At 35.0% G+C, this 17,394-nt stretch overlaps 1 protein-coding gene across 20 annotated transcripts in view; it reads left to right on the forward strand.

Annotated features, from left to right (window-relative positions):
* The window catches only part of CREM (cAMP responsive element modulator), a 69,126-nt gene that overhangs the window by 27,180 nt on the left and 24,552 nt on the right, over nucleotides 1–17,394 (forward strand). For 11 of the 20 annotated variants that reach the window (XM_033106023.1, XM_033106028.1, XM_033106022.1 and 8 more), the window contains 3 exons: nucleotides 6,662–6,808; nucleotides 9,272–9,369; nucleotides 9,516–9,658. The exons of 1 other annotated variant lie outside the window; for it this stretch is intronic. In XM_033106023.1, coding sequence (XP_032961914.1) covers nucleotides 6,662–6,808; nucleotides 9,272–9,369; nucleotides 9,516–9,658 — 388 coding nt within the window. Of the gene's footprint in view, nucleotides 1–1,278; nucleotides 1,362–6,661; nucleotides 6,809–9,271; nucleotides 9,370–9,515; nucleotides 9,659–17,394 lie in introns of those variants that run through there. 8 more of the 20 variants (XM_033106032.1, XM_033106037.1, XM_033106040.1 and 5 more) reach the window with 2 other exon arrangements.

Genomic DNA, 17,394 nt, shown 5'->3' on the forward strand with positions numbered 1-17,394 from the left:
AAATACAGTACGATAAATGAAACGCATCTTATTTGCTTACAATGTAAAATGATGCTCCAACTACTATAAATAGGAAATAGATACTATAAATACTATAAATAGAAGATGCTATAAGAGTAGCTAAGGAAAAAAATTTTTGAGCATTGTCTTTCAAAGCATAAAAACCCCTAATTTTAATTTGACCTCAAAAGATCAATACTGTCTATTGGAAGTATTATCAAAATAGACCCTATGATTATGAATGTCTTGATTCTGACATGTGCTTTGCTTTCAAGCTTTGCTTTTCAAGGGGGAATTTTTTAAAAGACCCATAGTTTTCAGCTGTTTATATTTAAAATGCCAGAAACAGTGATCCACGTCCCCATTTTTTGTTTTATTTAGATTATAGATTTCCAATCATATTTATTTATGTTGTACACACACAAAAAGGAATTAGGGCAGCAATACCCCCACGTAGTTCTATTCAGAATTTTAACAAAGTAAATATAAAAACATCAGTCATATGTGGTTAACTCTGTTATCAATAAACAGTTTTCAGTTGATATTCTCAAGGTAAAATTAAGTAAAATTTAACTCCATTGATTTTACAATTTGTTAGCCACAGTGTTTTGGAAAAAAACAACAACTCAGTGGAAAAGACACTAAAATGAAACCAACTCTACATTTTTCATTTTGTGTTTCTCTTCATTCAGCACAATTAAATAGGACTTTAAAAATAAAATATTTTGCATCTTTATTCAAGTGCTTACATTTATAATATTATTTTCCTGTTTTCAACCTTAAAATATTTGAAATATTCTTTAAACACTTTTTTCCATAGAAGAAATGGACTCTTGAGAATCCTTCCTTAATACACAGAAATCAAGTTCGTTTTCTAACTTCTTGCTTAGAGTGTTAGTTTTTCATTGTAGTCCTTAAAATTTAAATAATTAATAGTACATAGATTTGCTTTCTCAGGCAGCAGAGTTGATAGCAAAATCTGTTATATTGTGAATTCACATTTTTAAAATCTTCTTATTAACTGCCTTGAATGCAGTCCCGTAGCTCTGACATTCTCATCTGTACTGTGACATCATAAACCCCATCATAAGGGAGCCTAGTTACGGATTGGAACTAGTCTAGGTGCTAATCAGATGCTGTGTTACAAATTGTGAGGTTTTCCCAGTAATAAGTGTCATTAGGATTTTTTTGAAAATTGCATAGCCAAGTAAGGCTGTCAGTTGTATCATCTTAATTTACCTTCAGATTAACTACTGTCTATCATGGGGTTTTTGGTGGATGTGGTGGCATCAGCGTAATCTATGTTTCAGGCATCCTATAGAAGAGGATTGATTATTCTTCAGGGGAGCTGGGAAAAAAAGGTAAATTATGAGTTCATTCTGCATACTTTTAAAGCCTCATAAAAAGTGGTATAAAATTGTGAACTATAAAGTATATCCATTTTATGTGTTTGTTTTACTGTCTTAAGTGTCTCTAACATTTTTGAGCAGGTGCCTCCTTGATTGTTGGAATGTGATGTACATACTCATATATCTTCCTATGGCTTTTCCCCTTCCTTCCCTTAGACTTTGTGCATCAGTGTTCCCGCCTGAGACACTGCTGCGTCAAGTATGTCCTAAATAGCCTCCTTCCATGTTCCCTTGTCACTCTCTGAGCATTTACCCTGAGTTATTTTTCTTTTAAGAATTTAGCCCCACCCAAAATTATGTATTTGTCTCGTCATCTGTTTTCTGTTTTCTGACCTAGGATAGCAGACTTTTCTTGTTCACTGCTATATACCCCCTGTCTGGACTGATCCACATGGCAAGCTCTCAATAAATATTTGTTGAGAGAATAAAAGAATCAGTTCGTTCCTAAGTATAACTTGTTTCTGTCAGATTTTCAATGATAAAAAGTCTTGGAATAAATATTTGATGTTTATAAGAAAGATTTCTCTATTTCTACCTGTACTATGCATAATTTTGTTCAAGTGAACAAAAGTTTATATCTCTGTAACAGTATCTTTTAGGAAAGTCTTAATTCCCTTTCCAGAGCTGCTTTAGAATTCTATTTGTACATTATGAGTAAAGCAACTATAGCACTTTTTATAGATTGCTCTTTGTCAGCATTTCTCAGATCTTTATTTCCAGTCTGAACTCTAATCCAAGCATCAGTCCCACAATTCTCCTTGCCTATTAAACATTTCCACTGGTTGCCTTACCATTGCTTTCCACCTAACCAACTAAAACTGAGTCCACCACCTACGCAAACCAAAAAGATGCCGCTTTATTTACTCATTTTTGGCTTTGGGGCCACCAAGCATGTTCTTGAGTCACTGCCTTTGTTCCTTCTGTGCCATCTGTGTACCACCTTCAAGGTTGCCATTTATTTCATTGTGGCCCATGTGATCAGTATAATAATAATACAATGTTAAGATGTTAAAGGTAGGGAGTTGTGTGAACTTTTTGTTTATGAATAATGGTGACATTGAGCCTGTTTACCAATACAATTATAGGCTTAATGCCGGTCACTCGTCAGTTTTGGTAAAATCAGTGAGAATACAGATTGTCTGACAGGTTCGCTAGATCTAAGGTTTTTTTGGGTTTTTGTTTTTAAGAATACATCTCTGGGTTATAACTCCACAGTATGTCACTTGTGCTGGTTCTCAGCCTTTATTTCAGCAGTTTAACAAAAGAATTGTCTCCTGAGCTTTTGCACTGCCCAGAGTTTGGACGCAGAGAAGTTTCACTGTAGTTATAGAATTCATATTGCTCATCTCCAGAATTCTAGGAGTACAGTTTCGTATTAGTGGTTACAGCTCCTTTTCCACAGCAGGTATTCTTGACACTAAGCCATTTTGATAGAGCTATTATTGAATAAATTAAAATCCTGAAAATTAGGCTTGAAAGATAATTAAAGCATGATTTATACTTGTCAAAACCCCATGACTCTTTTTGAGTTGTTCTTGAGTTCTTCAAAATGTCTAACTTTGAAGCTGGGGCATTTCCCCCCAGAAAGTGAACGTGGGCTCCACCCTCTCCATTCACAAGTCTAGTCTGTGAGACTACTTGTACTCTTGGGTAGGATTTACATAGTATTTTTCTCAGTTTCTGACATGTGAACTGTCCATCAAGGTTACTGGGTGTGGTGGTTTTGGCTGTGGCGGGGAAATCACAATCGGCCTCAGCACTCTGCCAGAGCCTAGGGGGCGACATTAGGATAGCAGCCGTTTTCAAGGTGTGGTGCACAGAACCCTGGGGGAGACTAAGGATTCTTTCAAGAGGTTTGGGAGGACAAAACTATTTTCACAATAATGCTAAGAACTATTTTCCTTTTCCTCTGTTGTCATTTGCACTGATGATACAAAAACAGTGGGAGTGGGGGTCAAACTGTTAGTGCCTTAGCAAGAATCAAGTCAGAGGCACCAAAATGTATAGTTGTCATTGTTTTCTTTACTGCCATTCACTTGGCAGAGGGAAAAATCAGTTTCGCTTAAGAATATCCCCGATGAAACAGTAAATACTACCAATTGTGTTAAATCTTGACCCTGCAGTATGTGTTTTAATATGCTGTGTCATGAAACTGGGACATTTACTGAAAGCATTTCTGCTGTATACTGAAGACCAATGGTGATCTTGAATAAAACAACACTTGAGTTATTGTTTGAGTGGCAAAATCAACTAGCTGGTTTTTTTTCCACAGGACATCATTTTTGTCAAAAGAATGGCTGATAACCAAACTATAGCTATTCAAATGAGTATTTGGGAAACATTTTCTCAAAAGCAAATGAACTGAGCTTGTCACTTCAAGGAAAACAATTGACAATATTTATTGCCAATGATAAAATTCCAGCTTTTAAGCAGAAGTTTTGAATTTTAGAAAACCTGCATCTGCCATTTTGAGCTTGATAGCTTCCCAATATTTACAGTTTTCTGATATGATTGATGTTGATTTTAATGAATGTGCTTTTCTGATACTGTGTTTCCCTGAAAATAAGACCTAGCCGGACAATTAGCTCTAATGTGTCTTTTGGAGCAAAAATTAATATAAGACCCGGTCTTATTTTACTTATAGTAAATTTTTTTTTTTTTTACTTATAGACCGGGTCTTATATTATATAATATAATATAATATAATATAATATAATATAATACCGGGTCTTATATTAATTTTTGCTCCAAAAGGCGCAATAGAGCTGATTGTCCGGCTAGGTCTTATTTTTGGGGAAATAGGGTAGTGTATCATGAAATGTGTTAGTATTTGGGAGATCTGTTTTACTCAGGAGCCAGTATTTTCCAAATAACTACTGCACAATATTACCAAATCATGCATGGGTAAAGATCCATCCAAAGTACAAGACCGAGCAATGGATTTTAATGTAAATGGATATGGTTTTAGATTCCACATTGTAACTAATCTTTAAAGAAACGACCACTTGTTGAGTTTTGTAGCATCAAAGAATATCTACCTTTTCTTTAAAAGCTATTAAAATACTACTCTCCCAATCATATATCTGTGAGTTTCAGATTTTCTTTACATAACAACTAAAATAAGATATTGCAACAGATTAAGTGCAGAAGTAGGTATGAGAGATATTTTTATTTAAACTAGACATTAAAAGAATTTGTAAAAATGTAAAACATTGACACACTTGTCCCTAATTTTTTTGTTTTGGAAAATATAATCTTCATAAAATGTTATTTGTTAGTATGTAATACAGTTATTGTTATTTTTAAATGAGTTACTAAGTAGTTTTTAATTTTCTTAGTTTTAATGTCTAAGGTGGTAAATATCAATACACATGCCGGTGTGGTGCTGGTGCCGGCTTGCAAAAGCCGATTGTGCACATCTTTTTCCAATTTTGTGTTCAGTGTCACCCACTGGTCGCTTGAAATCTGCCATCGTAGGAGTATTTACATTACAGGAATCAACAAAAGTTACGGACCAAGGATCAGGGATCTCCTTTCCCAAGAGCTGGTTGTTAAACATTTATAGTACCCTACTGGATATAAAGCACATAAACAAAAGCTCTTTCAGGTCATCATTAATTTGTAAGAGTGTAAAGTTGTCCTGAGACTAAAAAGTTTGACAATGAGTTGTGAGGCAGAAGGAGTACCTTCGGTAATTGGTTCACACAGAGGTGGATACCTTTTTATAATACACACAGAATTGCCTTTTGTTCTGGGAACATTTGTGAAATAAATCTTCCCAATTTTTTTTTTTTTTTTTTTTTACACCCTTCTAGTTGTTGAGTTTACTGGTTCCATTATGGGATAACCTTTTTCTTTCCCCTAAAATCTAAGGTAGATAATAATACTCCAGGGCAGGTGGGATGAATTTTTCCCTTGGGATACATGTTGGTTGTCTTGGCCCTAGTTTCTCACCTTCCTGCCCCTCTGTTATCCAGGCTCATATCAAGGCCCAGCTCAAGCTATGGCTTCTACACAAAGCCTTCACTTATTGTTCAGGCCCATACTGATCTTTCTATTCTGTACTCCCATGACTTTCATGGCCTAGACTGTTCATGTGCTATTGTTTCTTAGGTGTTTTAGCAATTCTGCTTTCTGCCCTTGAGCACCTAGTACAATGCTCACCACGTAGGTTCTCTTACATGGATGAAAGTTTACCTTCTAAGGAATGATGTAAATTTGTTATAAAACCCAGTTTTTAATAATTCTCTTCAAGTAGTATAAGTAGATTAGAAATCATTGGTATTCCTTAAAGTAAGGTCCCACAGAAGCTTTCTGCAAAATTTGTGTGGTTCTACTACCACTCATAATAGAAACTGGTAGCTTATTTTATTTCCAAAGTCTCTGACTTTTTTTAGTAAGTCGTAATGAATAATAAAACTTAGTAAAATAAGTCAAAGTTTCTAAGATCACATGAGCAGTTTACTAATTAGAAAACTTTGCAGGTTTTGAGTCCAGAGGCCTTGGAAGTATTATTGTGTTTTGTCAAAAGGGATGTCCGATGAAAGCACTCAAAGTGGCTAGGAGATGGCTGTATTCTCTTCTCTCTGTGAAAGCTAAGTGATGGTTCTGGGCCTCTGGATGCTCAAGCTAGGGGAGAGTAAAAGTGTGAGAGGGCCACACAAGCTCCAAGACATGAGCCTTCTCTGAGTCAGAGACACTAAGAGCATGAGAAGTCCTGGAATTTCTTTGGCCTGTGCTTTTTTGGTGATTATGGGGGCATAAAAATAACTGCGATTTTCATCAGTGTAGATCAGACATTAGTTTGCATCTGGAATACTACTAGAACATCATATGTCAAACGTTTCATTTATTGAAAAATAATTCACCATATTTAACTTCTGTCTCAATTTCTCATAAAGTTAGAGAGGGTAGTTTATACTCTGACCTAAATAAGGCTTCACTGTTAGTAGTCATGAGGTCGTAGTGAGGTAGTTTAACTGCTTTAGAACTTTGTGCTTGGAATATTCTTAGCCACCGAAGCATGGGAACTGAAAGTGAGGAGCATGGGTTCTTTACTATCACATCAGAGAATGACTGTTCCAGTGACCACCTCCTAATTGGTAAGTACCCCAGCTTGCTTGTCATTTCTTAGAAGCAGGAAAAATAGGCCAGTCATTATAGTGAATGGTACTCTTTAAAAAAAAAAGAAAAAGAAAAAAGAACAAATAAAAAGGTCCAGCCTTAATCCTCAACGATGATCATTTTTGCAGGTTTCTGTAGCTGGATCAGGCACCGGAAGAGGCTCCCCAGATGTAACTCTAGTACAGTTACCTTCAGGCCAAACTGTACATGTCCAGGGAGTAATTCAGACACCACAGCCATCGGTTATTCAGTCACCACAAATACAAACTGTTCAGGTTAGCTTCCTTCCCGGATGATTTGTCTTTGACTTTCTAGAGCTTCTTCTTTTTTTCTTTTTTAAATTAATTCACTTATCTTCTTTTCCTTGTGTTCTTTTGCTTTTATGCTCGAGTCATTTTATTAGATATTTGGAGGAATTTCTTTTTACGTGTAAAGTGCATTGTGCTCTGCTGGATACATAGATTTGACTTAGGAGTTGCTGTTTTGTTGTCAGCACTTGATTTGCAAGATGAGTAATTGTCAGATGAGTAATTCTTCAAATTTTTCTGTGCTCAAACTCGGATTTATTTAGCAAAGCTCTCCAATGGTGCGTAAAAGTATTTTGAGGATTCTTTGGAGACATCTAATAAACACAGTAATATAAAGATTATAGTACTGAAGCTGTTTTCATGAATACTCACATTAGTAGGGAAGTAGAAATTTAAGTTTATTTTTAATTCAGTATGTGTAATCTACAGAAAACAATAATATTTTTGTCTTCTTCGCCTTATGTTTATCCATTATGTAACCCTCTGAGATTAAACCTTGGTTTTGTAGATTTGATTATTATAGTTGTGATCCAGAGATGTGTTTTATTAATTATTATTATGAAGGTTGGTTATAAGTCCTTACCATTTCTTGAAACTAAAACATTTCTTTTTTGCATCAATAGATGTAAATTAAGTATGCATTTTTAAAAACATACTTTTCTTATTTACTGAATTTATTTCTCTTCTTTATTATCCTTTAAATGTTGAAATTATTTGAACGTAATTGATGACAAAAAGATCTTTGAGGAAAGCATAAGTGCATATACTTAATTAGTCTTGTCCTTTTCCTGCATATTTGAACACAGTTTATTGCAGAATAAGGGTAAGGGTTGCAACGTATTTGAAGTAATAAATCTACGTACATTAAAAGCTTGGTTGTCTTTTCAGCACCAGGTGTCTTTTCCTGTGTTGTATAAAAGTGTAGGAATAATTCTCGGTATTGTCTTTTTATTCTCTGTGATAACCCTTGATTCCAAGATGTTTTGACTCTTTCTGACCCTAATTATAAGACAATAAAGTCTTCCCACTCTCTTTTTTATATTATGACTTTATTTGGGGTGCAGATATTTCTCAGTTTTAACCTGGCTGGTACTGGAAGAAAGTATTGTCTTATATTCAGTAGGTTTTATTGGATTCTGTGAAATGGAGAATTTAATTATCGTTGTAAAGACAGGTGCTGGTGGATCTTGTCTTGAAATTCCTACCTGTTGAATGATGGGCAAGTCACTTAATCTCTGCATGAATTTCAGTTTTTGCCTTTCTGAAATGGGTAAATAAATAGCCCACCTCACATAAGGAGGTTGTTAACGATTATGTGAGAGATGTGTGAAAGCCCAGGGTAAAGGGATAAATCTCGGGTGACGATATATGATTGTCTGATTGCAACACTTTTTCTAATAAGTTCTGTTCATTGGCAAGTGTGCGTAGGTGTGGGGTGCCATGACCAGAGTCGCACGGACATATGCAGGTGCACATGCATGCAAACCCAGGTGCCTTGGGAAGTTTATCTTCTATTTTCATTGTTGATAGTTTAATCGGCTCTTTTCATTTTGCCAAAATAAAATTCCCATGTAATTGTAATATTAAGTAAAGTGAGTTTTGTAAAGCTAGAACTAACTCTCTTAAGTCCTGAAATGATAAATGGCTGAATATAATGAGAGAAGTCATGTTATAGACATTCATCATTTTAATTTTCTGACTTTGATTAATAATCATGTTATTGTATTATTATTTGTCTTGAAAAAAATGAAATCATGCTTAAAACTCTGATTCTTCTTTTGAGGAGAAATTATTTTGATCTTCAAGACCTACCATTATTAAGCCCTAACCTGCTGGTTGTAATATAAATCCTACCTTCAACCAGGCTTGTTTATTTGCTTGTTTACCTGCTTAAATATTCTTTCTTCTTTGGATCTATCTAAAGTCAAATTTGAAGACTCAGCTCAAGTCAGCTGTGATGTTGGGAAGAGGGCAGTGATATCGAGATGCTTTTTTCTGCTTCTGTCAATCGCTCACTCACTCCCTGCTGGATTTTTGATGGTACTTTCAGGGTTGGAATCTTAGGTCTTAGGGATCTTATGTTTAGGCCTTTCCTGTGAAGCCTCACTTGACGTTCCAACCACCTTTTATTTGCATTCCTGTAATAGTTATTATCTGCACCATTCCTTCCCATATACACTTGTTCTACAACTGAATGTTTGTGTCTGGGCTTCCTTTCCCAGCCAGGTGTGAACTCCGCAAGTGCGGGGTCAGTGGTTTCTGCTGCTGGGCGCTTCCCCGGTGCCTCGCTTAGTGCTGCCCACACAGACCCTAACTGCCCTTTTTTTAAATGAAGAATCATTTTAAAAAAATGAATTTTTCTAGGTATTACTACTTTTTAAAGGGAGAACATGTATTTTATGATGCATTTCAGAAACTTTTATGTTATAGGTAGCAACAATCGCAGAGACAGATGAGTCTGCAGAATCAGAAGGTGTAATTGATTCTCATAAACGTAGAGAAATCCTTTCACGAAGACCCTCTTATCGGTAAGTTAATTAAGTATCCTACGATAATAATACTTTTTTCAAAAAGGGGAATAATTATACATCAAACCAATTCTTCCACTATATATTTTTTATTTTAAATCTCATTCATATATCTTAATTATTTGTATTGTTAAATTATATTTTAGAAAAATACTGAATGAACTTTCCTCTGATGTGCATGGTGTTCCCAAGATTGAAGAAGAGAAATCAGAGGAAGAAGGAACGCCACCTAACATCGCTACCATGGCAGTACCGACTAGCATTTATCAGACTAGCACGGGGCAATACAGTATGTATGCAGCAATTCGATATGGTACAGTGCTAGCTTTAAGTCTTCTCTCGTTACATTGAAGCAACCAGGTTTTGACATTAAATCGTTCCATTTTAAAATGCATCGTAATACATAAACTGTATCATAGAATGAAAAGAACATGTTAAAGGAGTGAGAGATTTGTACTAACAGCTGTCATATACTTTTGAAAAGTAAAAAATTTTTTACTGAATATAGAAGAAAATTTGGAGGTGAAAATAAAGGGAGGTTTTTTTTCTTATTATATAAGAATGTCTACTAAAAGTTTAAAACACTGTTTTTTGTTGCCTTAATGATGCATGCAAACATAATAAGGCATAAATGTCTGTATTTCATTCTTGTTGGGTTTTGTTACCAACAATTATATTTTATACTTATTTAAAAGAGATACGTATGTTTTTCTAAATTATGTTTTAATGTAATTTTGTTTTCACTACTGTGTTCATTTGTGCAGTTTTTCCTAGATGAGAATGGAAAAGTGATTTATTTTTAAAAAATACAACAATTGGACAGATCATTTTATTTGAAATTTTAAGCACTGAAAGCTCTAAATAAACAGATACATTCACATTTAGTCTTGTGCATTTTAATGGACTGTTAATTCTGTGCTTTTTGCTCCAATTAAAGCACTAGTTTTTTCCCCCAAAACAAGACCATTTGATACATAAAACAGTGAAAACGAGAGCTGGGAAGGGAAAAAGCGGGGGAGAAGACAGAAAAAAAGGAAAAAAAACAAAGCTGCTTAGGTACTACAATATGTGTGACATTAAGTAGTATGTTGGTCCAAAAACAGTGTTAAGATTTTAGATACGTTTTCTGTTTCCCTTTAAAAAGTAGTAATACCTAGAAAACATCTCAAGTCTTAGTTTAAGACCTGGATATTAAAGCAAGCTCTCATCTTCTTTAATCTATGGGAAGACCTTATAAAGTCATTCGTTATTTAGGGTTTTTCTTATAGTGGTGGTAGATTTGCAGTACTAAACATTCTCCTGTGGTAATTCCGGTTCTTTGGGTAGCTCCTACCATGATACCTGGCAGAACTGAGGCACAATCTGTCCACAGCCTCTGCAGGACACTGAATGGACACGTCCAAAGTCAGTGTTAGGAGAGGAAAACTCCCCACTGTCTGCAAGGTTTGGACCTTGAGGTTTTCACTGTGTTTTTCTCCTTTGTTACTTCTCTGATTTATATCCTTTGTGTCTGGCCCACTGTGTACATACGGTGGGAGTTTCAGAAATGAAAATCAGAGTTTGCCAGCTGTGTGCAGCACACAGGTCCCAGGAGCTCTGAGCTCCTCATGCCTCGTCCCTGACTGGCTGCACAGGAGGTGTGTAAAGCTGCCAGAACCTCCTGTCTGGTCAGCTCTAGCCTTGAGCAGCCATGGGCTGCTCACATGTTACCACTTTCTCTTTGTGTCGGGACAGGGAAAAGGTTGGAAATTCCTGCTGGTTGGAAATTAATGCTCAAACATCTTAAAGTTTGGGGGACTCTCTAAGATGTTGTCGTCTTGACTATTTCTCTGGCATATTCTAATGCTGCTTAGGAATTGATCAAAGCAGTGACTTCTTTTCAAGGTGCTGTGGATGGAGATGCTGGGTATTGGTATTAATTTGCTTAGATTATTAGCTGAAAGTTTGAAATCATGGAAACATTGGGTTGAGAGAACGTTGAAGCTAGAAGTGATGTGGGGAACGCACCCTGGACCTGCCATTCACCAACTGGTTCAGAACGAGAAGCTTTATTTTTGCATCTCAGGTTTGTAGTCTCTGAGGTGGGAATAATACTAAATTGCCAAACTCTGGGGTGAGAGTGAGGACACGAGGAGATAACAAGTAAAAGTGGGGGGGAGAGACATGGTACTTTGACATGGTGCTTTGACATGAAACAGCAATGTGAGCGAGCTGTGGCAAGGCCAGCACCAAAGCCTCTACTTCCTGTGCTCCTTAGTGCAGGTCGTAGAGAGGGCTTGGATGAAACGGCATCGTGGGTGTGGGCTTGGGTGGGGGAGTGGAGTCGGGAGCTGTGGTTGAGAACTAGAAAATCCCATGTGTAGAAGTTAGGCGTTTGTCTAGTTGCCACATTAGAGGTCATGGACTGTCTCTTACTTAGGTTTCTTGATTTGGACCCATACAGTATTGATCCTGGCAATTATTTTAATGAAAAAGTTGTGGTGGTTCTATGTGTGCTGTTTGCAGGTAAAAATTGGCATTTATTTGTTCACGAAAAGGGATATATTGCCTTTGTTAAAAATGCATTTCTTAGACAAAATGTAGTGGTACTTGTTTGTGTTGATAATTCTTTCCCATGAAGAGTGACTACTAGCATTTCAGCTTTTTAGAAGACACTTTTAATTGGCGGTTAAATGTATATTTCCACATACAAAGGTCCGTTTTCATGAGTCATGTTTCTTACTAGGAATAACTTAACAGATATTAATGCTTTAATGTTGTTCCTAAATATCTGTAAATAGAAATAATCCAGTGTCTTTTGCATTTTAGAATAGATGAGTTTGTTTTACTAGAATTTCTGGAGATTTTTCTATGTATTTCATGCACCTATTTTTGAGATTCTTTCATAACCTTCTACTGTAAAAAAATTTTTAGGTTTCTTTCTTTAGCTTTTATCCATGGATGACTTTCTCCCAAGCTTTGTTTCTTTTTTTCAAAGGTTATTATTCTATATAATTTATTTTTAACTTGGTATAATGTGTTAGTTAAAGTTAAAAGAAAAGAAGTAAAGAACTTTGTGTGTCAAAGTTGAAGAAATAAAAATAAGTGTATTCAGGTTTCCCCATATACAAGCTGTTACATTTTTAATAATTGAAAGTTAGATATTTGACAGTTGACATTGTTTCAACCTGTCATTAGAATCACAAAAACTGAGAGGTGAAAGTTGGAATAGGCTTCTCCCTGGGGTAGGAAAAATAACTTAAAATGGGCAGGGATTCATGATTGCAACACCAAGAAAATGAGCTACACTTGCAAAATCTTTACTGGAAGTATGGATCTTAGTGATAGGTCTGCTGTATGCCAATTAAATCATTCTGGTCAAAGAAAATCAGGTCTCAGGAGAACATTTCTTAACGATGGTGGTTTAGAATTAGCAAAGAATGTTAACTTGTTTCAGAAAACATGCATTAAATGAGAGCGAATTCATAAATGGATAGTAAAAGCAACTAAAGAAAATGTTTTAAGTTTAAATCATTAAATTTTCTCTAAAAACAGTTGTTTATTTTCTCCCTCCCTCTACTATACCCGACCCAATCTCTTCACTTACCAATTAAGGACTATCACCCAAGACTTCAAATTATTTTTTTTCTAAATGTACCTTGTCTCTGCTTGCTCCTACTTTATTTTACTAGGAACTTATTAGAATGAGTCTCTATTAACTCATATTTATTGGAATTCTTATACACTAAAGGTAAGTTGGTCAATCCCAAATCCACCATTATGAAAAAGATATATATGAACTGCGTGAACTGATAAAGAATGCAAAATTCTCAGAAGACTCATAAATAAACATAGACTTCAATTCTTCATAAAAGGAATTTGCACTTGATGTATATAGGCTTACACGTGCTAAAGTAAATGCAGTTGCATTTAGCACTCTTAGTAATGACTGCTTACACTCTCCCAAGGTAACTCTACTTAATGTAAATCTGGCTTTTTAACCTTGGTGTTGCTGTTCTTATTCTAGCTTGAGTCTGTTTTAAGTGTTTCTTCTGCATTTAAGGCAAGGGTACTCACAGGTTCTGTTTTGTGCTCATTTTTTAAATTTAAATCTGAGAATTCACTGGAATAAAGTCTGTTGTTCTTTTTCAAGTTGATTCAATGAAAATTTAAGTACAAATCTTTTTATTGCAATTTGGAATACAGGTGGCTTTAAATTATATTAATTAAACAATTTACATGTCTATGTATTTGAATTAGCTCATTTATACAGGTTCAGGATTAAAAAGATGTTAGCATCAAGTAAAAGGTCAGGTGAAATCTTAAATTCTGCTCTTTCCTCATTTGGTCATGAACTCTTTTTCCAGTTTTCTATCTTATTTATCTTTCTTTTGTTTTTCCTTCTTTATTGATCATAAAGATTTTAAAATATTTTTCGATTAAATTTTTTACCAAAATTCTTGAATTGTCTCCCTATAAGTAATATTTTCCTGCAGTGATATTAATTAAGAGAGAAGTGCTCAATGGCAATGAGTAGTGGAAGTAGCAGATTTTTTAAATATAGTTTTGTGTACTAGGAATTTTTTAAGAATTTATTGCCTTAATGTTTTATCCATGGATAAACATTGGACTAGTTGATATGATATGGCATCCTGGTTGCTGTGGTAGATAAGTTGGGGATGGGGAAAGTATACTTGGGTTAATACTGATTTGAAACTATATACCATGACTTACTTGAAACTAAATACCATGACTGTGTGTATATATATATATATATACACACACACACACACACAGATATATATACATACATATATCCATATATATGTATATATATTTGTATAATGACTAAAACTAACTTACAAGAAAAATGCTTACTAAATTAATGAATTACACTCTATCTAGACAAATGTTTTCTTACTGTAAGGCCAGTGTGTCCAACACTGAACCAGTAGGGATGGAGGCTTTGGGGAAGGGAGAAGTTAGGTACCTCCCAGAGCAACTAGGACAACAGAGCCTAACCTCTCTCTACCACGACTATGAGCAGATGACATACTAGCAGATTTGAATCTGTTAAAAATGTACATTGGAGTAGAATTTAGTTTGCTATATAGGTTGGTGCAAAAGTAATTGCGATTTAAAAGGTCAAAAATATTGTAAAAACCGCAATTACTTTTGCACCAATCTCCTATAATCTAGCTGTTCAGTTTTAATTCAATTTAGATATGGCACTGTGATGTTATTAAGGATTACTTAAAAGAGGCAAATCATATGCATAGAAGTAGAAAACCAATTTTACTTCTGCTTGAGCCCCAATTAATATTCATAGAGCAGTGTGGACGCTTTGTGGTTAATAGTGTGAGTAGAGGAATAAGCATTTATGCCTCAGGTGCAGGTGTCAGCCCAAGAAAGCATGAAGAAAACCCAGGTCCCCAAAGTAAAATTAGTGGGAAGTGCAAAGGCATTTTATGTTCATTAGTTACCAATGGCCTTGATATGAGCCAAACATTTTATTTAAAAATGTTTAGCCATTCGTGATGTCTGGAATTCGCTATGAAATACTACAGACCAATAAAGTTTTGGATGAGTAGGCAGGGACAATAGATGAAGAGGACACAGAATTCTGTGTACTTTTATGTCTGTGGAAAATACCTGTAAGTTAAAAAAAAAAAAATGAGCAAAAACAAAAGATAAGACTAAACTCATTCAGTTGATTTCATCTTAGTTTTTCCTACTGTTTAATTTTGATGTGTGTTTACTGAAAACACGTTATTACCATCCTTGAATATTTTGTAACCTAAAAAGTTTTCTTAAATCTTTTGAATACACATATGCACACACAAAGCCTATTTCCTGTATCCTTTAAGCATTGGGAAATCTCATTTATTGCCAAATGAGAGGTAACATTTGGAATGGGAAAGTCCTCTGTCATTTGATAATGCCAAAATCAAGAGCACCTTTGTTATAAAAAAATAAAAGCTAGGCTAAAGTACAAGACTTATCAGTAGAAACATTTTCCCCCTGGAGCCAGGCTGTGTGTGTATTTAGTTTTTGTTTTTCACATCTAATTATATAATCACTTAACCAGAAAACTAAAATGATGAGAGGAACAGATTCTTGATGTATATCAGCTTTTCAATGTGAAAGCAAATAAATTTTGGTTACAACTATGGGAAAACACTATTGACGGGGGTGGGGTGGTGAAAAAAAAGGTATGAAAAGAAAAAAGAAAGCAGGGATCTTTCTCATGGTTCTTATCCTTGGAAGCAGCTACTCTCACCTCAGATATTTTTACTGGCTTGATAATTGTATTGGCATTGAAAATTAAGTTCTGTTACCAGAATTTGAATCTATACTTCATTTAATTCTTCTAGATTCACAAGTGGCTTAAGTTGTTTATAATATAGTCTGTTTTGAGGAAATGATAGCCATTCATTCATCATATTTGTTGAGTGCCTGCTAGTGTGAAAAATGACATGAAGGAACCATTCCAGAGGAACTGCCTTGCTCGTCCTGTTCCTTGAACTGGGCCAAACCACAATTGTTTTACAAACAATTGTTTGTAAAGTCAGCAGGAAAGTGAACAGTCTGATCACACAGACTAATGGTTGTGGACCTTCTATCTAAAAGAATCAATAAGCAATCATATATAACCAAGAGTAGCTGAGGTTGTCCGCACCAATAGGAATTTTTTCTTTTCATATAATTACTCCTTTCCTTTTTCTCATAAAAACCCGTTGCTTTCACACTGTAATCAGGACACTATTTGAGTTTCTGTTTGAATCTGTGCTCCCCAAATTACAGTTCTTTGATCCCAAATCAACCTTTGTTGTCTCTCATTTCACCTTTTTAATTTTAGATTAACATGAGACTGTTTCTTTTTTTTTTTTTTGGATTCATCTTCCCCCGCCCCCTGCCTTTTTTTTATTAGTTTCAGGTGTACAAAACAATGTAATAGACATTTATCATTTATATCCCTCACACAGTGATAACCCCTTTCCCCCCATCTACTACCTGTCTGACATGTTTCTTACACATTGTGGTTACACTGCCTATGCTTGTTCTTTCTAAAGCACTATTTCTATAACATCAAACTAATTATCAACTGAAAATACACGTTCAAATGTATGATAACGTCCAAAATTTATTCATGTCCAGCCATGAAGATTTAAAGAAGCAGTGTATCTTCTTTTTCTCACTTCTCTTTTAAGAAGGTAGATTATAGTTAGATCTCTCCCGAACCCTTTCATGGTAAGGAATGAGCCCTGAGACCCTTGAAATCTTTGGAGAGTTGTGATGAAATCTTGTTTTTAAAATGTGACAGAATATAATGCTGTAGATGAGCCAGATAAAGTAGTATTATATCAAAGTTTCTCAACTTCAGCACTATTGACATTTTGTAACTGATTCTTCCATTTCTGTCAATCTTGTTCTAATATTGGCTTATCAGTGAACTAACATGCAAAGAATATATCTATGTTGAACTTTTTAAAAAAATGTTAACCCATCTTTCTGTGTTAGGACCTAGAACCTAGATCAAAGAGTTAAAGATTTGTTACTCTTTGCAATAGTTCTCACAGTTTTATAGAATCAGGTCATCACCTAAGTGGTCCTTTGTGTGGATGCTGTTGAAAGGTTAGGGAATGACTTGGAAACCTTCAGAGTATATTTTAGATACTAATATAACATTCCTTTCAGGCGTTTACATTAATTTATGAGTGTTGTGTTATTCTGATGATGTGTTATTTTTATCTTCGTTGTAAAATCTAGTTAGCTAGTTTATATGTGATTTAAAGAAAAGATAGCCCTTGGTTCCACTGACTCTCTAGTGTTTAAACTATAACCTGGGGTCATACCTTTATGTTAAAGTACACAGAACGCTCAGATATCTAGACTTATTTGTCGAGTACAGTGAAATTTAAAAGCAAAACACTTGGTCAATTATTCTTTTGAAACTTTTGGTTAATGTGTTAATTTTTAAACTCAACTGGCAAGTCTCAGTATTTAGAGGAAATCCTCCTCAAACTTGTTGATGTTAGCAGAGTT

The sequence above is a fragment of the Rhinolophus ferrumequinum genome, chromosome 5, assembly GCF_004115265.2.
Source record: "Rhinolophus ferrumequinum isolate MPI-CBG mRhiFer1 chromosome 5, mRhiFer1_v1.p, whole genome shotgun sequence".
NCBI lineage: Eukaryota > Metazoa > Chordata > Mammalia > Chiroptera > Rhinolophidae > Rhinolophus > Rhinolophus ferrumequinum.